The sequence below is a fragment of the Phalacrocorax aristotelis genome, chromosome W, assembly GCF_949628215.1.
Source record: "Phalacrocorax aristotelis chromosome W, bGulAri2.1, whole genome shotgun sequence".
Lineage (NCBI taxonomy): Eukaryota > Metazoa > Chordata > Aves > Suliformes > Phalacrocoracidae > Phalacrocorax > Phalacrocorax aristotelis.
In genome coordinates this window covers 28,119,811-28,143,385 of record NC_134310.1, presented here as the reverse complement: position 1 = coordinate 28,143,385, position 23,575 = coordinate 28,119,811, and the positions used below count along the sequence as shown (strand labels likewise).

The 23,575-nt window shown below is 41.7% G+C and overlaps 1 protein-coding gene across 3 annotated transcripts in view; it reads left to right on the top strand.

The window, feature by feature from the left end:
• The window catches only part of CPAMD8 (C3 and PZP like alpha-2-macroglobulin domain containing 8), a 55,439-nt gene that overhangs the window by 14,546 nt on the left and 17,318 nt on the right, over nt 1-23,575 (top strand). For 2 of the 3 annotated variants that reach the window (XM_075078108.1, XM_075078111.1), the window contains 21 exons: nt 592-764; nt 873-1,022; nt 1,136-1,297; nt 2,719-2,861; nt 3,873-3,938; nt 7,163-7,394; nt 8,016-8,169; nt 9,270-9,412; nt 9,891-9,942; nt 10,622-10,920; nt 11,338-11,563; nt 12,114-12,290; nt 15,724-15,805; nt 17,349-17,505; nt 17,778-17,852; nt 19,828-19,993; nt 20,535-20,621; nt 21,590-21,726; nt 22,104-22,259; nt 22,666-22,728; nt 23,121-23,359. In XM_075078108.1, coding sequence (XP_074934209.1) covers nt 592-764; nt 873-1,022; nt 1,136-1,297; nt 2,719-2,861; nt 3,873-3,938; nt 7,163-7,394; nt 8,016-8,169; nt 9,270-9,412; nt 9,891-9,942; nt 10,622-10,920; nt 11,338-11,563; nt 12,114-12,290; nt 15,724-15,805; nt 17,349-17,505; nt 17,778-17,852; nt 19,828-19,993; nt 20,535-20,621; nt 21,590-21,726; nt 22,104-22,259; nt 22,666-22,728; nt 23,121-23,359 — 3,139 coding nt within the window. The remainder of the gene's footprint in view (nt 1-591; nt 765-872; nt 1,023-1,135; nt 1,298-2,718; nt 2,862-3,872; nt 3,939-7,162; nt 7,395-8,015; nt 8,170-9,269; nt 9,413-9,890; nt 9,943-10,621; nt 10,921-11,337; nt 11,564-12,113; nt 12,291-15,723; nt 15,806-17,348; nt 17,506-17,777; nt 17,853-19,827; nt 19,994-20,534; nt 20,622-21,589; nt 21,727-22,103; nt 22,260-22,665; nt 22,729-23,120; nt 23,360-23,575) is intronic. The other variant, XM_075078109.1, reaches the window with a different exon arrangement.

The following is a 23,575-nucleotide window of genomic DNA, read 5'->3' as shown; positions in this document are numbered from 1 at the left end:
TTGTATTTACAGGTTGCCCAGAGACATTGCGGTTGCCCCATCATTGGAAGTTTTCAAGGTCAGGTTGGACAGGGCTTTGAGCAACCTGATACAGTGAAAGATGTCCCCTGCCCACAGCAGGGGGGTTGGAACTAGATCATCCTTAAAGGTCCCTTCCAAGACAAACTGTTCTATGATTCTATTTAACTGCTGCTACTGAAACAATGCACTATAAACTGCATCATCCTTTTCCAAACCCATTTATACTTTTTCTCTCAACAGCGTTCTGCAGCAGTAGACATCCTCTGTTTATTTTAAATGGCTTGATAACTTAATATATATATCCTTGATTTTATGTCAGGAAAAACACCGGGTAGTTATTCTCTATCCAACTTCTCCATATTTGGGTGCTAACTGCCTATCAGCTTACATAAGGAAAAGAAAAAGGAAGGGAAAAGATTCTGAGTTCAAGAAGAACGAGCGCAACAGGAACAAGGGAAGGATGCACGTCGTGGGTGGAGAGTTCTGTGCCTCGCAGCATTTGGATGGGGCAGGAACAGTGTGATTTTTTTTTGATAAATAACACTGTCCTTCTTACAACGTATTTTCTAGCGCCTACCAGCATCCCTGCAGCAGAGGTCGAAGTCTGCATGACGTTCCTCCGGTTCTCAGTAGTTCACAACATGGCTCCCTTGGGCCGCCTTCTGGTGTATTATGTCAGGGAGAATGGAGAAGGGGTTACAGACAGCCTGCAGTTCACCGTGAAGTCCTCCTTTGAAAATCAGGTATGGGCAATGTAGGCAGTGAGAGGAGGGGGTGGTCTCTTGTTACTCTTTGTAGCTTTGCCTGCTGATTAGGAGTCAAGGTAAGGGGATTTAATGTTAAATTCCTAGGTTGCGGTGGCGCTCTCGGCAAATGAGACTAGACCTGGTGATGTTGTGAACATCAAGGTCAGAGCTGCAAAATCAAGCTGCGTCTGCGTTGCCACTGTGGATAAGAGTGTCTACTTGCTGAAGACAGGTTTTCAGCTGACAGCCAGTCAGGTAAAAGGAAGCTTGAGGCACTGATGTCATATTCTTAATGCTGCTATCTGCACGTTACCTTTAGTAAGTAGCCTTTATGCCCAGGGACAGCAGTCTCTTCCCTTTCCCTGCAGGTTTTTCAAGAGCTTGCAGAATATGATGTATCTGATGCTTTTGGAGCTCCGAAGGAAGAAGGGCACTTCTGGTGGCCAGGCATGTCCTCACGTAGACGCCGTAGATCTTCTGTCTTTCCCTGGCACTGGGACATCACCAAGGATGCTCGCTTCGCGTTTACAGTAGGAAGAATCAGCCTCCCTTCTCTATGGAGTATCTTTTTTTTTAACTTTCATGTTTGCAGGATAATTTTCAGCTCCATAGGCTATTATTTTTTTTAATTTTAGCATCAGAGCTGTTCCTCTGGGTGGGTAGGCTGAAAAGCAGTTTCTGAGAACAGAGTGTATACTGTTCCAGCAAAGATATTGGAAAAAAGTCTTTGATTTTGGCTATTCTTGTTGAGAGGTCCAGATATCCTGTTGGGTGAAGGAATTAATGCTGATGCTCTGGAGAATCAGACAGGGAGCCAGAAGGTTTCTCCAGGCATGGGTGAACGTGCAGATCTCTTCTGCAGTTAATTTGACAGGGAAGGAAGGCAGAATACGAGTCTTTCCTTACAGCCTTTTCCCTTTTAGCCTATCCTTTGGAAATCCTTTAAACTTGTTTCCTGCCCTAGTTCTGCCAGTTTCTGTGGCCATCTGTGTGAAAGATCAGTAACGTTTTCTTTGTATCCTTGATCAGGTTACCCGTGTCCTCTGTCTCTTCATTCTTTGTCCTTTCTGCCCTTTTAGCTAAATTGTTCTATTGTTTTGTGTAAAACCTCATAGGCTCCCACATATTCCCCCAATGCCTCGGTCCCCTAACCATGAACTCTTAAATCCTCGTGACTGTCCACTGCTGCAGGAGTCGCTGCTTCTCTCTCTGTGATCTGTTGGGGTTTTTGTTCTGATGCTTCCCCCCCCCCCCCCCTCTTACTGAGAGGCATAAACTCTTGGGAAAGGATGCATATGTTAATAGCTGGTGTGAATGCATTGCTTACACCTGACTTGTAATAATTGGATGTGTATGTTAAGAGAACAAAGCTCGTACTCCCTTTGGTGTCTGGGAACTGCTGTCTCTTATGAATAAGTGCATTTAGGGGACAGAGCTGGCAGACAACTTTCTTGTGAATTCTGTGTTTTTCCTGTGAAGCTGTGTGGACAGTTTCCATTTTGCTTGGCATTCCTGGTAGTGCAGAATTGGTGATGTCTGATGTGAAAGCTGCCTGCTAACTGTAGCAGAACACACTGGAAACTTTTAGGAAGGCTAAAAAGCTGTAATGTAATATTCTAGGGGAAAAAAAAATATGTGTAATTTTTCACCTGTAGCTGCCCGACAGTTACACATGACCAGTAATGTTAGATACTGGTTTAAATGCGTTCTCCAAGCAAACAAGAGCTTTATAGTAAAACCTCTGCCTATAAAGTGCCTATATATTTTCACATTAACAGCCATTTTTATATAAAGTTTTAAAAAATCCTCAAGTTTCAATTGCAATTTACCTAACAAATGTTGGAATGAGTTTGGGGGATTCTATTCAGAATATTTTTTACTGGTACATGTTTAATTCTTTTTTCTTTTTCTTGCTGGTTTTTGTTTTGTGGTCTTCATTTTTATTGTCTAGGAAACAGGCTTGGTTGTAATGACTGACATAGTCAGCTTAAACCACAGACAGAATGGAGGCATGTACACGGATGAGGCTGTCCCAGCTTTTCAGCCACATACTGGGACACTGGTGGCTACAATGCATTCTAAAATCGCACCAAGGTAACAGTTTTGTTGTAATGCTGAAGTTTAAGATACTCTCAGCTATTTTATTTTTCTATATTCTGCTGTTTCCCACCTCCGTGCCCCCAGGAAATTGCTTGGTTTAGACAAGGTGGTGGTGGTGATACTTTCTTCCGTTTTCTTGATAGACCTAACAAAAACCATAACTGACATACTTTGTTAAATTTAAATTAATTCTGGAAAAATGCAAAGTAATAGTATTCAAAAGGATCATCTGAAACTCTTTGCATATCTCAGTTTTCTGTGAATTAGTTGCTGCTTTTCAATATTTGCAAGCTAGCCCTTGTTTTGCAGAGTTGCTCATTGCTCATTATTTTGACCATTCGGCTGGTGGTCAAAATAAATAAAATGAGGGACTGCAGGAGGAAAAAGCCGTGAAGTGCTATGGCTAATGCTGCAAACTGAGGATGTGCCTTCCCTTTGTATTCTGATCCACCTGCTGGCCTCTCTTAGCAGAGTAAGTTTTGGAGGTTAGTTAAGAAAAAGATAATGAAGCATCACAGGTGTAGAGAAATGGAAGAAATGATGAAAATATTAGAGATTAGACAATTCCAAGAGAAGAAACGGAGGGAAATATAAAGCAGTGATTGTAGTAACTGCTATTAGTAAGGCCGTATCATGGGAAGTCACATGCTCTATATGCTCCCTTCGATTTCATTTGGCGAAAGAATGTGGATTATAAAACCTTTACATTTTTTTAGACTATATTATTTACACTAGTTTTTAAGACTATCTCATGCTATATCTTTTTTAGCTTCTTATTTATGATTCCAGACTCTTTGGTGTGTGTGTGCACAGTGGGGTCATTTGGAAAGACCATGTAATTTGCGTTCTGAACGATATGCCCGTTCACCCTTTTATGATTCTGTGCTAGCTAGAGTGCTGGTTGGTCATGTGAGCTGCATTCAGGTGGTAGCACTGATTTATCAGTTACTGCTAAAACTGTCTTATTAAAAGAATTCATTGCCAAGGACTTATTTCTTGTTCTAGCAGAGCAGAGAAGAGAAAAAGAACCTTCTTTCCGGAAACATGGATTTGGCACTGCCTCAATGTCAGGTATTGACAGGGAATTCCCTTAATTACATCCAGAGGGTCGTATCCTCTTCAACTGCAGAAAACAAAGCTCTTTAAAACCTACTGGAGTCACACTGGCATTCTCTGATATTTTCTTCATTACTGTTTTAATCAATCTTTCTTTGTAACATTGCCTCTGGTCTTGAAGTGCATTCGCTTACTTCAAGTTGAATCTGTCTGTTGTGACTACGCTGCGGCCCGTGGGTAATGCACCGTGGTGTCACCAGCAGAGGAGTATCTTCAGGGGAGAAAAAGAGCATTGGTTCAGTCCAACACATTTCTAGGGCTTACTCACTTATGGAAGGGGGGGTGTATCAACAAGTTATTGAAGAGCAAGTGAGGATATAGGTTTGAAGTGATGAGCTACTGTGAGGAACTACCTTTTTGCATAAGCTTGCCTCACAATGAATGCAAGTCAGACTGCTCTTGCAATAAAAAGGACATAAGGTAAGGTACAAAGTGACTATACACTTCTAGCTCCATGCTAAAATCATCATATGAACCCGAATTCTGTGTACTACTTAAGAGAGCAAAGGGTAATGGGAAATCTTGCTCGAGTGCACAGTCAAGAGGCAAGACCAGCCCCTCAGAAGAGCCATTTTTTCTTTATGCTGGGGGATGAGTTGGGTCTGGATTTGTGTTTGGGCCCTGGGCTAATCCAGAAATGTCAGCTTCGGCAAGCGCTAGTGGTTTTCTTCCCTTCCACCCCTATTCCAGCATCAATTGCTGCAGATGCTTTAGCGGGGAAACGATCCCAGAGTAATGTGTGTGAGGAGATGGAGGCAGAATAGCTGCTTCTGTGAATGCTGGTGTAGCCAAGCCGCGTGCTGATGAGTATTTTACATCGATCGCTTTTTAAACTGCACAGAGCCCTCCTTTCTCTTTCATCTGATGCAGGAGCATCTCCCCCAAAGCTTCATTTACTGCCCAATAAATCATGGTTTCCACCTGGTACAACTGGAGCTAAAGAAGTGAATGAACAGATAACTAATCTCTTCCAGAAACAGCACATCTAGGATAATTTGAAGCAATTATTAAAAAGCTTCTCCAGGTTTGCAAGTAAACTTCATTCTCAACAAATGATTTTAAATTAAATTTGACAGGAACTTGCTGCAAGTGTATTCAAATCTGTTCAATTGAGCGTGACAAATGCTTTGTACAAATACACAAAGAATTCCAGAAGTGCCCGTTTGGGCCTCAGCAAGCTGGGGCAGTTAATTATAAATGGGAGAGTGTGGAATAAAAAATTGCAGATTGCATTTTCTCCACTTCATTTCATTAGAAACAACTGAGTTGAGCATTCCTTGATTTCCACTCTCTTGAACAGGAAGAATTTTTTTTTCTTCTACCATTTATAATATACAATCCTCAAAAAAGAAACAAAAGCCTAATGTCAACTTCCCAAACCAATTCTAAAAATTCCTAGAGCCTGGCTGGAGGGTCTAATGGCTGGAAATGTGTGTGTACTTTGGCCCCCTGCCCAGAAGAGTAAGTGCCCTCATGTGTGAAAATAATGTTAATGCTGGTTATGGGCTGAAATCCCAGTGGAAAGAACATCAGCTGCAACAAATTGTCCGGTTAAACAGACTGGAATACTGCCAGTTCTGGAGCTAGGACACCCTTCTGCTTACTTGTAGGGCTGAAGTTTATTGCAGGTACCAGCTCCCTAAGTCCAGTTAGGATGAAGACCTAAATATTAAGAAACTAGTGTGCTTAAAAGAAGTTAAAATAACTTGGTGTTGTCAAGTCAAGTGTGTTTCCCAGGCTCTCCACGCCGTAGTTTGAGCTGGGGAACCACATTCATGGGCCAGAGCACTTGCAGAGTGACTGAACCTAGCAGGCCTGTACAAAGGCACAGCGATCTCTAGTTTTGCATCAAAATCTTTGTTTTAATCCTTTTCCTACTGTAATATAAATACACAGACCAGTACACGATGTGCTGCTTAGTTACCGACAGCTACAATAGCTTCGGCTCGTTGAAAATTACAGAGAGTTGATTTAGACGATGAAAGCAAAGATGCTTCGTCGGTGCCTAAAATGTGAATAACCTTCAGCTGAAAAGCAGCAAAAGCGCAGTCCTTCAGTCTGTCCTGGATACGTGTCAGGTGGTGTCGCAGCATCGAGAGACAGCATGTTCTGCTGTAGACTCGCAGAGCTGATTCTGGAGATCTTGCTTGTCTTCCACGCCAGCTAGGATGCATGTTGCTCTCAGAGATTACAGAGCTAGCAGCGTGTGTATCAAGCTCTGGGGAATAAATAAGAACTTGAGAGAAAACAACCTTAGGGTGTACTCATAACTGTGCCAGTCATCCTGCCAGCTGAGCCATGAAATAGCTTTTGTTCTTGCTTTAGAGGAAATGTTTTCTGTTCCAGGCTAGGCCAAAGCTGCTTCGCAGGAGGGAAACAGCAAAGTCTGCAGAACAAAATTGAATTTCTGTTATTATAAAGCATGGAAGAGGATACCAGGTTTACGATACCCTGTTGTGATATGCACAGTAAAGCTAAATACTCAGAAGTTTGATTTCTTTTTTTAATAATTAGTTTCAGTCCTCATTGGAAGAAAATAGAGGTTTTGGAAATTTTCTGAGGCAGGCATTCCAAAAACCAACCAACCACAGTGTTTCTGAATCAAAATATGCTCCCCTGGACATGCAGTTGCTGAACTGGGTGTCTGGAAAATTTCTCGTTTGCCCTTATGTTCAAGCGGAGTCTGCGATGTGGCAATGTATACAAGGACAATGGGTTCCAACAAAAATTACTTTTATTTCATTAGCTGTTAAATAAATTCTTGCCGAACTGTTTTTATCCAGGACCTCAGCCTAGGACTCTTTCTTTTTTCTGTTGGTTGTTTTTTGTTTTTGTTTTTACTTAGTGCAGACATTTGCCTCTAAGAAAAGTGACTCTCTAATGAGGCCGCAAATGCCTGTAAAGCTTTTAATCCAGTAAGAATTTGTATGTTAGACTGTGTTTTGCAGAAGCAACTACTTGCTGTTCTGGTCTTTCTGAATGTGCATAGGTCTCAAAAATAACCGATAGAAGACATTGAGCCTTTTATAAGCCGTTGTCCAAAGCAGACACTGATGCTAATTTGTAAGCTGGGACCTGGAGGGAACTCCCCAAAATGTTTGGCTCTGTGTGCTTTAGCTTCCTTCAAAAGTGTTTCATTAATCTGATCAACCCATGTTATTCCCTGTTCTCTTTGGTAGTAATATATCAGGAGAAGCACAGCTGCATGTGGAGGTGCCAGACTCCATCACTACCTGGATAACTGAAGCTGTGGGTCTGTCTGAAGAGAAGGGGCTGGGCATTGCCAGTCAGACAGAACTGAAGACATTTAAACCTTTCTTCATTGATTTCACCTTGCCGTACCACGTCATCCGGGGAGAACAGACCAAAATCCCGTTGACTGTCTACAATTACTTAGCTGTCTGTGTAGAGGTAACAGCCCTCTTTATTCCTGTTGTTAACTTACTAAATTCTGTTTGATTATCAGAATTTCCGAAGTGATCTACAAGTTACGGTAGATAAGGTGGAGGGATAACGTAGTGATAAGCTCAGCGTAAGTGCTTTGAACAAGACGAAAATACTGGTTTTCAATATGAATAAATGCCATTGCTTTATTTACTTTTAGCTTGAAACAACTGTACCAGTCTGAGGTGTCTTGCGATGCTTCAGAAATAGAAATATTGAAAACCATAGGGAAGACAATTGGGAAGCTTATGCTGAGCCACAGAGGATTTCCTCCATAATCAGAAAGCTGCTGAAAGTAGTGTATTTTGAAAGAACGTTGGGTTTTGTTGTTGCTTTTTTTCTTTTCAAGAAATCTCATCTCCCTACATGTTTTCTTCTCAAACTCATTATCTGTCTAGCTGAGATTTGTAGAACTGCTGAGCTGAAAATAATGCGGTTGGCCAAATATATTACTAGAAGGTTTGAAGAATGAATAATCTGTGCATACTATGATTTTACTAAGCATTTTGTGGTTTTCAGATCTTTCACATGAGGCGGTTGGTTTTGCAACTGAAATTTCCACTAAATGGCATCCAAAAATTTTCCCAGGTCCATGTGAAGATTTCTGTTCCAAAAGGCATAAAGTTTGTGGGGCATCCCGGGAAACACCACCTGACAAGAAAGAAGTGCGTGGCCCCTGGGGAAGCTAAACCCACCTCTATCGTTTTGTCCTTCAATGAGCTTGGACTGAGCAACATCACTGGTAGTATAGAAATGAAAATAGCTTGCTGCTTGCAGGAGTTTTACAAGTGTTTCTTTTTATTCCTCTTTCAGAAGGAAATTCTTATTACCCTATTCCCCCAAAGTGGAATCATTCAGTCTGCTTTCTGCCAGCTTAGTTTACCAACCTCATTTGTTTCTTAGAAACAGATTTTATAGCTGTAATGCCCTCAAGAGTCTGTGCGAACAGACTTCAGGAGGTTCCCTAGTCATCAGTTTTCCTGCCGTGTGACATGTGGTCATGTAAGGCTTGGACCTGTTACATCTTCCTGAAGAGATCGGTAGAAATTTTTTAAATAAGAGAATAGCAACAAATTCTGTACCTCTTTCAAGCAAATAATCACGGTAGAAATTGTGCAACACTGGAAACGAGGGAAGAGTTTCTCTGTTGCCCTGTGACTGTCCAAATATTGTCCAATTTTGGATGTGACTGTTCAAATATTTACAGAATAAATCATGGAATCATAGAATTGTTAAGGTTGGAAAAGACCCTTAAGATCATCGAGTCCAACCGCTAACCTATCACTGCCAAGTCCACCACTAAACCGTATCCTCAAGCACCACGTCTACCCTTCTTTTAAATACCTCCAGGGATGGAGACTCCACCACCTCCCTGGACAGCCTGTTCCAATGCCTGACAGCCCTTTCGGTGAAGAAGTTTTTCCTAATATCCAACCTAAACTTCCCCTGGTGCAGCTTGAGACCGTTCCCTCTCGTCCTGTCCCTGGTGACTTGGGAGCAGAGACCGACCCCCCCCTCACTCCAGCCCCTCTCAGGCAGCTGCAGAGAGCGAGAAGGGCTCCCCTCAGCCTCCCCTTCTCCAGGCTAAACCCCCTCAGCCCCCTCAGCCGCTCCCCAGCACACTTGTGCTCCAGACCCTGCCCCAGCCCCGCTGCCCTTCTCTGGATGCGCTCCAGCACCTCAAGGCCCTTTTTGTCCTGAGGGGCCCAAAATGAGAGCTATAGTTACAGTCAATTAACAATACATCAAGTATTTTGTATCTAATTAGTTTAGAACTTCACTTGAACTCCTGAAGATCTTCCTATCACAAAACCGCTGCTTCTTTTCCATTCTGTTTCTTAGCAAAAGCTTTTGCTTATGGTGGAACTAATTGCTGTCAGGATGGGATGCAGACCTTAAAGAATGGCAAGCACTTGGAGGACATTTATATGGACAAAAGGACCCCAGTGGGAGTGGATTATGTTCGCAGCAGTGTTATTATTGAGGTAAGAAAACTATGAATTTGTAAGAATTCAGGAAAAAAAATTTATCCATGTTTGGGCAAATCATGGAGATTTTTAGGTAGTTAAGCATGAATGGGTTTATAAGAATCTTCAAGTTGATGTACTGTATGTTTACGTGATTGGAAGTAATCCATTTTTGTGGTACGTGTACAGAAAGGGCCCATTTCGTTCTGAGTTCGTGCTGGTGAATCTTCAGTACTGTTCAGAAGGAAAAGGGATAGAAATTTTATTGGATAAGCTTGCTCTGTTCGTCTAAGAAATATGCTGTGATGTGAGATTCACTGGTAATGGTTAGTATATCTCTAGCCAACAGAACGCAGTGTAATAGCTTTCCTATAAAGGATATAAACCACTGTACAGCAGCAGGATATTATTTATGTATTTTGTAAGTAAAACTGAAGAGCTGTTACTGCTAATCCAAGCACTGTATTTTTATGTGTGGATTTCTGTCTTTATATAGCCAGAGGGACTGTCCAGAGAATACACCTATAGTGTGTTCTTCTGCCCAAATGGTAAGTTCATGATTCAAATGAGATATTAAGTTTGTTTTATTTAGTTATGAACAGAAACACGTGGCTTTGTCTTATATTAAAAAAAAAAATAATAAATCTTTGTTTCCATTTCTCTGTGATGAGTTATGGTGTGTAAGAGGAACTTCTGAATAAAGAGCCTTTCTTACCTGGCTGGCTAATTATGAATTTGCTCTAACTGCCCTAGTGATCTCTGGAAATGGCAATTATATTCCTTTACTTTATGAAACAGTTTGAGTATTCAGCACTGTGGACAGTAACTGTGACTGGCCTATAGTTTCAGTTGATGTTTTAAAATTCAGTTCTGGAATCAGTATGTCCGTTCTGCCTGAGATTTGGATAGCTCAAAGTTGGCTCCGGTAGCTAAACAGAGATGCTTCTGACCACTAGATTAGAACTGAAAAGTCACTTACAGACTTCATAAGAAATCCAGCTGAGCAATTTGAAATGAAACATCTTCTATATTGGAAGGGGGTATAAGTAGAAGATAGGAAGAAACATCCACACATACTTTCATAGTTTGTTTAAGAGAAGCTGGAAAAAATAACATGTACTTAGGAAAGGTCTGTCTGTTTAAATTTCAGTAGTTATCTATGGGTTATTTTTGAAGTATGTGAGCTAAGCTCGAATTCTTACAGCGTTCCATTATTTTTCTGACTAGAGAAAATACACATTTCTACGCCTAACAAATATGAGTACCAGTACATGCAGAAACCTGCCCAGATGACACACTTTGACATTGCTGTGAAAGCGCACAATGACGCTCACCTGGCCTTGTCCTCTGGTCCACATGACATGGCAGAGATGGCCGAGATTGTTATTGGTGGACATCAAAATACTAAAACATGGATTTCCATAAGCAAAATGGGTGAGCCAGTGGTCAGCAGGGACACAGCTGGTATCCTCTCCTGGGATGAATTCCGCAGCTTCTGGATCAGCTGGAAAAATGGGATTATCCAGGTAGTGAATTTATGTAACGGTCTGGAAGTCTCTTGCTTTGTTAAATAGAGTTGGAGCACACATATGGCAGATTTTCATTAGGCTTGTTGTAGAAGGCGAAAGCTTCTTTCCTGTTGCTTTTTCTATATTAAATCTTGATTGGGCTGTTTTAGTCAGAAGATATCTGCTTGCCACATTACGTTCTCAGGACCTCAGTCTTTGATGTTTTTAGTGCTAAGTGAGCTGAAAGCCTTGGAGGGCAAGCCTGTGGAATTCTCATTGAGCTTCCTTGGATTGTTTTGTGGGTGGGAAAGAGAAAGGTACTGGTCCATCTACAGTGTTCTCTGGTGCACACAAGTTACTGGGTCCAAGAACATGTGGCAGACTGACTTCATATGTGTGGGCTCTTGGAACTGCATGGTTTTTTGTTCCTTTCAGGTTGGCCATGGTACTCGGGTGCTAAATGAGTCTATTATTGTGGAGTGGACAGTCCCCAAACAGCTTGAGGTGAAGTACATTGGCTTTTCCACAGGCTGGGGGTCAATGGGAGAGTTTAAAATTTGGAGAAAAGAAGAGACTGATGAAAATCACAATGAAGCATTTACTCTTGGAGTTCCCCACAACATAATTCCAGGATCAGAAAGAGCTACGGCTTCAATAATAGGTATCAATTATGAGGAGGTATCACTAGGTATCAGTTATCAAATATGAAGAGATACTCCAGCTGTTACCTTGCTTCTGACCAGTGTTTGAGTTAGACCAGATAAGATAGTCACAGGCAGTTACAAAGTATATACTGCTTAATTCTGGGACAAATAATTATTTTCTTTTTTTTTTGTCACGTGTTTTAATCCTGTTTGAGTTGACAGTGACTTAAAGTTGATACCATCCAAGGGCTTTGCAGAGGCATTGTCTGTTAGAATTCATAATCATCATGATCCTTTCATAATCATCATAATCACGAATTGTGCTGTGTTCTAAACTAGTAGTCTAACTTAGGGAGTCGTGGATCATCAAACTCTGAATCGTGAAATTTCTTTATTCCAGCGAGAGCTTGAAAGGCTCAGGCTTAACATTTGGAGGACTTCTAACTTCAGTTTATTTAAGCTATGTAGCAGTAGCAGTTAGTGTAGTCTTGCGGGTTTTAATTTTAGGGTGTCAAAAGGAAGTAAAGCGTAATTCCTTGCTGAACATATCACCTCTTTTTCAAACAGGAGATGTGATGGGTCCTACATTGAACAACTTGGACAATCTTTTGCGATTGCCGTTTGGATGTGGGGAGCAGAACATGATCCATTTTGCTCCTAATGTTTTTGTCCTGAAATACCTGCAGAAAACCAAACAACTCAGTCATGAGGTGGAGAGTGAAGCTACTGATTACCTTGTTCAAGGTAACTCATTACACTTCTAATTTACAACCCTTTTCTCCTTCTGTAAATTGTAAGATAGTTTTACTAGTATCACATTGTACTTTCTAACCAAGAGTATCCCAAGTGATGAGGATTCATCATCTCTTGTAGGATAATTTCACAGGTTAACAGATTTTGATGACAAGATGTAATTCATTGATATGTAGCCTGTGTTTCTCTTCAATAACTCCTAGTTTACATGCTGATTGATTTATATTTGTTTTAATCTTTCCCCCCCTTAGCTTATTTCTACATTTAAACATTTCAGAAAGTCAAGGAAAATTAAATTTAGTGAAAGTCTGTATATTTAGGATTTTTGCCTTATTGATAAATCGTCTTTCCTATCCTTTAGTCACTACATGGCTCTTCTCTGAATTTCCTCTTTTCAACAGCATTTTCTTAGTAACAGTATACCCAAAATCAAAAGTTAGTACCCAAAGTATTTAACTTGGAGCCATATAACAAAGGCTTTCATCTGTCCTTTCAGTGTCCTGTCCTATCTCACTAAACAGCTCAAAGAAATCTATATTTTTATGCACTACTGTTCTCAACATTCGTTTGGGAAGAGTCACATGCAAAATATTACAGAATCACAGAATCCCAGGTTGGAAGGGACCTCAGGGATCATCTAGTCCAACCTTTCTGGGAAGAGTCCAGTCTAGACAAGATGGCCCAGCACCCTGTCCAGACGGCTCTTGAAGGTGTCCAACGTGGCCGAGGCAACCCCTCCCCTGGGGAGATTATTCCAATGGTGACTGTCCTCACTGTGAAAAATTTCCCGCTCGTGTCCAATCAGAATGTCCCCAAGAGCAACTTGTGTCCATCCCCCCTTGTCCTCTCCATGTGACTCCGTGTAAAAAGGGAGTCTCCGTCTCCTTTGTAGCTGCCCCTTAAGTACTGGTACATGGTGATGAGATCCCGTCTGAGCCTCCTTTTCTCAAGGCCGAACAAACCCAGTTCTCCCAGCCTATCCTCGTATGGCAGCTTCCCAGTCCTTTGACCGTCTTGGTGTAAAATAGTTTATAACTAAATAAATTCTCAGGACAAGTAAGAATTCAAAGATCATTGAAAACAAGAATGACCCAAAGGGACCCAAGCTGTCTTGGGTATGAGTCAGACAATAGTCATGTCATGAAATCAGAGGTGACAGGATTAGGTGGTTCTCCTCTGAAAATATAAATATAAAATGTAATGTGTAATATTTCTTGTATTCAGAAGCAAAAGCCCAGTGCTGCTTCCTTTGCCTGGCTACAGTTGTTTCACTTGTCGCTTTTCGTGCTTGCTGATAGCAGTAAGACAAAGGGAATTTTTGAATAGGCCGGGCCAGTGTTTCCTTTGCAATATCATTCGCTTTAGTTTCTTTTTATGAATCTGCAAATCTTCCAGGTTTTTGGCTCCAAACTCTGCCTGCTAGTTAACCCTTACAGAAGAAATCCTCAAGAGTTTTAAACTTTTCTGTGTTTATTGGAGCCCTGCCAAGTGTAAGGTTTGGATGGGAAAGTCTGTTTGCTCACTCTAGAAGCCTTTTGTGACTTACCAAGCCAGAAAACTTTTTCAACGCTTAGTCATCCATCACAGAAAGTGCTGATACCCAACAATCCTCATATATTATCTAATCTTTAGAAGTGGCCTGAGCTAAACGAGCCAGTAATTTTTCTACTTTCCTACAATGCAATCCTACAAAAGCAGGTGAAAACTAGAAAGGTGAACCTCTCCAGTGAGTCCAAGCATCTAGAGGAGTGTTTAGAAAACAGAAGATTTCAGCTGAGCAAGCAAGACATAGAGTCTGTGCCACTGTCCACCTAGCAAGCAAAGAAGAATGAATGTAAGAGCAATGAAGCATAAGTCAACTCAAACTGAACATTCAAATAAAAGAACAGTGAAAATTATAAGACTGATATAAAAATATGAGTATTTAATTTTTCCATCTAACACACTGGAAAGGGACGCTTAAGGACGCTGTAAGGGAGAAGTGCTCAGTAGTAGATTGTATCTGAGGCCTATGTAGAAGAAAAGCAATCTAATTTAACACCTATTGTTTGGAGGAAGGAAAAAAAAATACTGTTACTTATGCTTTCTGCCACGTACTTGTGTACATCCCACAACCCCCAGACAAAGATGTTTTTTCTACAACAGCGTCATTAATCTCTAAGACTTTGTTCCTCCCATTTTTCGAACCACTCTGTCTGCATTCCCTATGAGCATCAGAAGGCTCCAGAGCAACAGGAGAAGGTGTAGGAATCATGGGCAGCCCTGACTTGGGGATTGTGGAGCTGCCTGTATCTGGAGAGATCAACAAAGAAACTTTGCCTCCAGAAATGAAAAAGTAATCCTTTCCCATAAAAATGTCACACAGTGTGGAATAAAATGTCTATTCACGTATCAGAGAATTAAACAGGCACTAAATGTCTTCTGACACAGTTGTCTTGAAGGTTTGACATATCTCCATATATGAAATACTTATTCTGAAAGGTTTGATCCCAGTGGGCATTTGAGCTCTATCAAAGTGTGTGTTCTGTATTCCTCAGAGGCTTACAGTGCTTTATGAGGATGGGTAGCTCATGGTTATAAGACAAAGAGGTTTGACATGCAATTCTTTTCCTAATAGGAAGAGCATTTTGACTATCTTTATTTTCAATCTCAAAAGACATTCCGGTAGAGAGTTCTTATCTTCAGCCTTCAACTTGTTTAATAATAGTTGTCCAAAACAAGCCTTATAAGACAGCCCTCGTAGCTGGGAAGTCTTTGTATATGTTAAGAACACAGCTGTTTGTTAATGTCATGTTACATTAAGTTGTCCCAGGCAACAGCTTTGGAGAAAAGTCTGAATCCAGTTGTATCACAGACCGGTGGGGGTTGGCAGGGCCCTCTGGAGACCATCCTGTCCCACCCCCTGCTGGAGCAGGCACCCCCAGAGCAGGGGCACAGGGCCGCGTCCAGGCGGGGGGTGAACGTCTCCAGGGAAGGGACCCCACAGCCTCTCTGGGCAGCCTGTGCCCCTGCTCTGGCACCTGCACAGGGAAGTGAGGTTTCATCACAGTAAAGTATCATTAAAAGAAAAACATTTTCACCTGCATGATGCTTTCAGTAAAATGGAAGGAGAATGGCTGTATGCTTAAGTAAAAATCTTTCTTTTAATACTGTTTTTTTCAGAGAGGTGTCAAATTTTTAACATTTCTACTGGCTAAAATGTGGGAGTTGTAGTCTTCCAGATGTGAGCCTGAATGGACTTCTGAATAAGCTACAGCATACGTACACAGAGCTGGCTCTATCACTCACAGCAAAATAAGAGGTTGCCTTGGGCAGCAGAATGCCTTACAGTAGTGCCAGATGATCTGAGTCTTCATTCACTTTACTTACTTGTTTTTCTCTGTGTGAGGATTTTGGACTCCCCCAATTCTTTTGTGACTTCCAGGCTACCAGCGCCAGCTGACCTACAAGAGACAAGATGGTTCATACAGTGCTTTTGGCGAGAGGGATTCCTCGGGGAGTATGTGGTGAGTTGCTATTTAAAACAGAGTTAGAAAATTCAGTGTTTGCTAAATGGGAAAAATACACAATTGGTAAGGAAAGAAAAGTAATTTTCCAGCTTCCATCATGGTATCGCACACAGTGGAGAATAGAAATAATACTCAGTGTCTATAGGCTTACTGTTTCAATGCTGCTGAGTGTTCATACTACACTAGTAGGTGCGTTACAGTGGTTTCAAGACCTGGGGGCAGTTAGGATAGTCACGTCTACTAGTATGGCCAGGCTGTAGGCACAGAAGCTATAGTTAAGAATCATATTTGGTCTACAGGAATAGGAGTACCAATGTATGGGGCATTTAAGCACCTAATTCCACTAGGGAATGGAGCTTTGCCTGAAGCATGTACAGAGAAATTTGCTGTGTCCAAAAGCACCAGTGGCTCCTACCAGGGTAGGAAAAAATAAACCCACCAAAACTGTTTTTTCTCCCAAATGCTTTCTTTTATATCCACATGAGGGGACATAAATGAAATGGTATGGATTTATGCCCTGAGAATTGAAGTGCAGGACCTTTCAGAGTTGAACAATACGAGAACCAGAAACTATGAAACTGAGAAATCAGCTCATCTCACTATTGTCCCCCTTAGGAAACCATGGCCTTTAAGGTTGCACGTTACATCACATTAGCATGTTAGTTGACTATAATGTCTCAGATGTAGTAGATTCTTGTCTCCATTCATTTGCCTGTGCTGTCATTTGGCTTTTCCCTCTGCTCTGTATTTTGCTTGAAACTGATTTTTCTTCATGAACTCATCTGAGGAAAAGTACCGCTTCTCAGATGATGCTGCCTCAGTGTTTCTAAGATAGTAAACTTTTATCTCAGATCTGGCATCTCCCAATCCCTAGATGTAAAATATGGTGACACAGAATTACTTAACACTTGAAAAATCCCCTGCCAGGCAGCATGCTTTCTACCCTCCCATTCCTCAGAGGCTTGTAAAAGGAATGATTCAATCTCCCAAAGCTGGCCAGAGTTCGCACTTGTTGCATGTCAGAGGTTGAGAATTCCAGAAAGACTTCTGTTGCTTGCTTAAGTCTTAATTCTGTATAAAGTCTAACACAGCCTCAAACGCTAGCAATGGGTCTGCATTTCCTATCTTTATTTTTTTTTCAGATATGACAGTAACAAAATTGGAAAATTTAGTCCTCCCTTTTCTTTACAAATAATTCCATATTTATAGGGATATTGATTCTTAATTTAAAAGCTTTAATAATGTGGGTAGCAGATGAGCACCCGTAAAAGGGAACGGAATTTCAAAGTGTGTTATAACCGAGATAAATAGAACTTCCAGTTATACTTTTCAGTTTAATTTGTTGACCCTTTAATCTTGCTGTTACCCAGAAGATTGGACAGTGTTCAGGTGCTTTTATGTGCCATTATTTTTAACAATACTTAGTGTTTCCCCAACAAGATTTTTAAAATTTGTGCTTTCTAAGAATGTTGTTTTCCCTTTACTGATACATTATTCTGAATTTGTTTTCTCAGTAAAGATGATAAATTCGTATTTACAGGCTAACAGCTTTTGTCCTCAAGTCCTTCGCCCAGTCTCGTGGGTTTATTTTCATTGACCCGAAAGAACTAACAGCCGCCAAAGACTGGATCATCCAGCACCAGAAAGAAGATGGGTCTTTTCCTGCTATGGGCAGGATACTAAATAAGGACATCCAGGTAAAAACTATACAGACTCAAAATCATGCAGTAGGTGCATTTTTAAAGTTATCAAAGCATGAAGTGATACGGTATCCTTATGCCTAATATAAATATTGCATGTGAAAGGCTAGAACAGTATAGGAAAAAACAGGAGAATTTCAGTAAAAAACAGCCTGTCAGAACATATCTGTGTGCTGTCCCGTGAGAATGGAAAGCAGGATGTCAGGTCTCGCAAAACACTTCAGAATCATGTCTCAGAGCATGAAGTGACGTGCATGTTCTTGTTCCAGGGTGGAATCCATGGTAAGATCTCCCTGACAGCTTATGTGGTTGCATCTCTTCTGGAAACAGGTGTAACTTCTGAGGTAACAAAAAATGTAGTTAAAATAGCTCTTGCCTTCTGCATATTCTAAAAATTCTCTCTATCTTTTCTTTTTTTTAAATTGATTTTACCGCTGTTCACGTTCGAAGGTTCTGTGCTCACTAGAATGATAGCATCCAGGTAACAGGGGTGGTTTGAATGCCTTGAGATTATTCTGAAGTAAGGAATCTGTTCTGAAGTTATTCCAGGTCATCTCCCATCCTTCAAAGTTTATTCTACCAGAGCAGAACTCTCTCCTGCAATCCCATCCCTCAACCTCTCCCAGAAACGGCTGCAGAAAGTGTTTTCTGCCTTGTAACTTCAAGGTGTGATTGCAGCCTATGCAGGTACGGGTAGTTTGCCTACATATACTCAGAAAAACTTTAACTAGCTGGATTAGTGCTAACAGCAGTTTAGCTAGGGCCGCATAGGCTTCAGGGATCCAGAAAACTTCAGCGGTCTGCCTTTGCTACAGCGGCCAAAACGCTACTGCTATTAGATTACAGTATCTTTGGAGAGCTGCACTCCTGTAATGTGCTGGATTGCGGACTCTGGAGGAAAATGTTTCTCTTCTTTGGAATGAGACAGAACAGGAACACTGCAGAAAAAAGAATAGCTACACAGGAACGCACAGTTACGCTGCAGAATTTTTGAAGTAGAAGAAAAACCCCACTTCCAATTCAACTGGTGTTTTGGAGATTCTGTCTTAAAACTCATGATAAAACCAGTGCTCCTCTCCTCTGTATTTTTGCCTGCATGCGGTTTCAGTAGAATGGAGGTGCTCAGATAACATCGTAGTTAAACATTCCCACTATGACTGGGAATGTCCACTGGGAGATGCGCTGAGCAGGTCATGAATACAGTTCTTTGCTTGCTCTTCAACAGCCAAGGGAAGGAGCGATGGTGGGCGAGCAGGTCTGTACAGGTAGAACTGGAAGATTAAAACCGGAGGTGTCATGGATGTTGCAGCATGTTTTGGTGATCTGTGCTCAGACAAAAGGACTTGCCCATTCAGGCAAAACCCAGTGAGTTTATGGAGACTTTGAAACAGCCAGTGCAAAGAGTAACATCTATTCAGAAACGCTGTGATAATCTTAGCACTTTTGATGTCATCCCTAGAGCTTGAAGAGTGAGACCGTGCTGCCATTACAAAGAGATAGCCCCTAACCCCCTGTTCTTGTTGGAGTGGAAGGCCCTCAACCTTGTCACAATTAAAACAAAACAATTAGAAAATCCTCAAATGCTCATAGAGCAACTTTCTGCCTCCCCGTCAGCAGTGTGTCCCCCCTGAAGAGTGATGTGCTGCTCTCTCTGGGCTGCTGTATGTCAAGACAGCCCTAGCACTTTTATTTGCTGGAAGTGCAGTTTATGTGGATCTAATGGTTTTCCTAGAGGAGATTTGCAAGTGTTACTAATGATCTTAGCTAGGAAATGAGGAAGGAGAAGGTTGGTGCCACAGGGAAATCAAAGGAAACCAAATTACATCAAGTCCAATTAAATTGTTTCTATAAATTATCAGAGCCACGTTCCTACATGGTGAGGTCATTGAGGGAGTTAATAAAACATGTTTGTTGGCTGCAGGGACCCCTGGGAACCTTGGCCTTTATTATCCTCTGGCGTCTGCTAGACGCTCCAGAGTGTCAGGAGCACAATCAAACATACAGTAGAGAGCTCGCTTCTCCTCTGTTCATCCGCTGCCTTACAGGGGCATGACATTGCTTCAGCTTTAGCGGGGAATAAATATGTCTCAGTGTTAGTCTAGATCATTCTTGCTTTGCTATTTGCTCCTCTTTTTGAATTTGTGATGCCTGGCTTTTCTTAGAGAAAGAAAAGTGTTAGTGTCATTCTGCAGAGAGCAAACTGCATCTTTCCTAATTTGTTTGGTTTTTCAATGCACACAAAGTAACAAGAAATAAAGTGATTTAACTTCTGAGATATAGAAGCTGGTAATATGTCTGGGCTCTTTCCCCTAAATATAGGAAGAAAGAACAGCTGTTGACAAAGCAAAACACTTCTTAGAGTCCAACTTGTACTCAGCAGAAGACCCGTACACTACTGCCTTGATTGCATACGCCCTGACGCTGCTACACAGTCCCTCTGCTGCTGTGATGCTGCGGAAAATGAACAGCATGGCTATTACACAAGGTACTCCTGGGTCCAGCCTGGCAAGCCCCTGAACTTGCGACCCTCTTACAGGAACAAGCAAATAGCCATTGCTACTCGAATGCTATTTTTGAGTTACTGGAGAGGATAAAGCCTGTGAGATGAGATCTTTCTCATGGCACAGTTTGACTTTGTAAGGCAAGAGTTTCCCTGATTCTCTGTAGAAAGGGCTGAGTACCTTGGTTCCACACACGCAGCTGATGCTGAAGGAAGGCAATGGTACCAGAGGCTCTGCAGTGACTTTCCTGTCAGTATGACAAGGTTTGTCTTGTAACACGTCACATTCCCTGATGGTGTGTTACAATCCAAGAATTACCTAATTTGTCACATGGAGCCATCTTTGGAATTGCAAAGGGAGCCTCTTGCCCAGGGGATGCTTCTGTAAAAGGAGGGACGGTGCAGTTCAGGGCACAAATCTGTTCTTTGAATCAATGCAAAAGTGGGATTTGATTCTTCCCATATACAGAGGCTTAGCTGCAGTCCTGTGTAATAACATACGTATTCCACTGTCCTATTTCCCTAGATGGCTTTACACACTGGAGCTTGACAGGAACTCTTGTTACTGATGAAGATACCTTCATGGGATTTAATGACGGTCTCTCTCAATCAGGTACTTGTACTGCAGAGGCAGAGATAAGGGAACTGCTGCAAGAGCAGGCCATGGACTGCAGGGATTCTAATGAATTGTCTATATACTACAAGGTATTCTGAAAAAGGCAGTCAGTCAGGGCAGGGTCCGGATGAAAGGAGAGCTCCTAAAGGCAGGTAACGTTATGCTGAAAGAGCTGGTTAAGAGCAAATGAGAGATGGAGCTAGATGTGGTCGAGACAGGGCTGGCTTTTCAGCCCCAGCTATCTCGCCGTTTTTCCCTCAGTTCTTTAAAGACAGTGAATGATCCAGAAGAGTGAAAGCCATATGGGATTTCGTCAGGGAGGAATCATTTGAAATGGAAACCTGACAGAAGGCAAATACATTTAATTTTAGAGCCGTTTAGCTTTGTATTTTCAAGTGGACCTAGGGATTGTATACCCAGCTTTTACTGGCAGTCACTGGCATTTCAGCTGATTTCCTAGACTTTTAACTACCGAAGCCCCAACTACAGTGAACGATGCTATAATTTTTAAGTTACTTAAAGCCATTGACTCTTCTGATACGATGTAGGTGCACCAATATTCAGGAGAGATCTAACTGGGTATTGTATGGAAACCTCTAGGACAGGAATACAGTATGGGCAGCAGCAAAGTAGAACTGGAGTGGGAGAGGAATTACTTATGAGGTACGATCAAGTAGAAGGAAGGTTATCTGTTGTGTGAAGGAAAGAGCCTGTGTGGAAGAAGAGGTATCTTTAGAAGGTGATGCATCTTGTATGCAGACATCTTTTAAGTTCATTTTTCTCTTCCTGTGTTTACTTCTACAGACTCATAACTTTTTTAAAATTATTTTTCAATTAATGACCATTCATACAACTATCTCTAGACCTGCCCAAATTCACACATCTGGATGTTTGGGGGTTTTTTGTTTGTTTGTTTGGGTTTTGGGGGTTTTTTAATTACTTTATTTTTTCCCTGTCTGTTTCAGTTGTGTCTGCAGAAGTGGAAATGACATCTTACGCGCTTTTGACGTACACGCTCCTAGGAGATGTGGCCTCTGCGCTCCCAGTAGTAAAATGGCTTTCACAGCAAAGGAACGCACTTGGAGGATTTTCATCTACTCAGGTGGGCTGCCTCCCAGAAGAGTGGCTTCAGTGCGTGTGTAATCAGTTGTAGGAAAGAATTGATTCAGAAATGGTCAATGCAGAGTTTCCCTCTATAGTGTAGACAGAAACTGCCTGTGTCCTGCTAAGCAAAAAACTTTCCAGAGCTCTTTACTGCTTCCTTCTTGGACTGGTAATTTGAAAGGAACCTAGACTTTGTCCTTACAGATGCCTTTGACAGCAAAAGTGAACAAAACCTGATATTTCTTTTGCTATCTGAAATAACAAGGAACATTCTGTTACCAGGAGCTGATGACTGGACAGCACAGTGCTTGTTTGTAAGTTTGTTATGCTCCTGTATTCTTCACTGTTCTGATCTCTACCTCTTCTGATCCCTAGGACACATGTGTAGCTCTGCAGGCTCTGGCTGAATATGCTATCCTTTCTTATGTTGGAGGAGTCAACCTTACCATTTCCTTGGCTTCTACTAATTTAGACTACCAGGAGACATTTGAGCTTAACAAGATGAATAAAAAAGTCCTCCAGACTGCAGTGGTAGGTGGTTTTGTGTTTATGTAGCCAAATTTTTGAAGTGATCCATGCAAGCAGGGTTCTGAATGACAGCTCGGGTAAGTTCAGTAATGGTAAAAGCAGACGTTAAACACTGCGAGATCTCGGGACGTTCTGGGGTTTTATGGCTGGGTTCTGATGTGAAGGAGGCAGCACTCAAAGGTGAAGGCATTTTTCACCATAAGTAATGCCTGATGCTTACTTTGTGCTGCTGCTTGTTTCTACCACTGTTAAATGCAGGTGGCTGAAGAGAGCGAGCCATACTCACTTCACTTCTGCAGTCTCCTTTGTACCTGGAAAGATCTTTAGTACAGAATAAAGCGAAAATTGATATTAATTTCCTTTCTGAGTGCCTTGTCTTGTCTGTGTCTTAACTGTGGATTCTCCCCAGATCCCCAGTATTCCAACGGGGCTGTTTGTGAGTGCCAAAGGTGAAGGCTGCTGCCTGATGCAGGTAAAGTTGCCATGGGGCTGGAGAAAGTATGTGAGCAGGTGACCTCTAAACCCACAGTCTATTTGCTACTTTTTTAATCCTGGTTTGCTGTGAGGAAGGAGTTAAGCTTTGGATTTCTCTCAAAGTAATTACATAATTTCTCTTAAAGTAATTATATAATGTGGTATGGAAGTAAATGTGATTTTATTAGAGTGAACCTGCTCTGGTATAGCTTTACCTATATATAACTGTTGCAAAGCCTCTGTTGCCTCTGTGCCTGCCATTTCCTCTCTCTGAAGAGATCTAGTGTTTATGCTGGTCTTTGGGGAACATTTTTAGAGGCTATGCAACGTTGGGGTCTAATGAAAATAAATCATATTTTGTTTCGTTTCTTCCCCCACTTTCTGCTGCAGATTGATGTCACTTACAATGTACCTGATCCTATTGCCAAACCAGCTTTCCAGCTCCTGGTTAACCTGAAGGAGCCAAAGTCAGAGCAGCATCTTCAAGCTCCAAATCTCCCGCGGTCTGTCTCTCCAGATGAGAATCGCTCTGAAGCCTTGCACAGAGAGAGGGCACTGGTGGATGATGATGACCCAGCTTCAGATCAGGACCATCAGGAATACAAAGTCATACTGGAGACGTGCACTAGGTAGGAAATATCAATCTGCATCATGTCCTGCCTGTTTCTCAGAGGCCATCTAGTTTGCTGATGAGCACATCTATACTGACACGTTCATTGATAGAGGAAAAATACCAAATTCTTTCTTGCTGCACTGTCTGTATCTCAGTTTAGACAGGGCACCTCACATGCAGAAGGTGGACTTTCAACCGTAATTGTGGGTTGTAGGACAGAGTTATTGCAAGG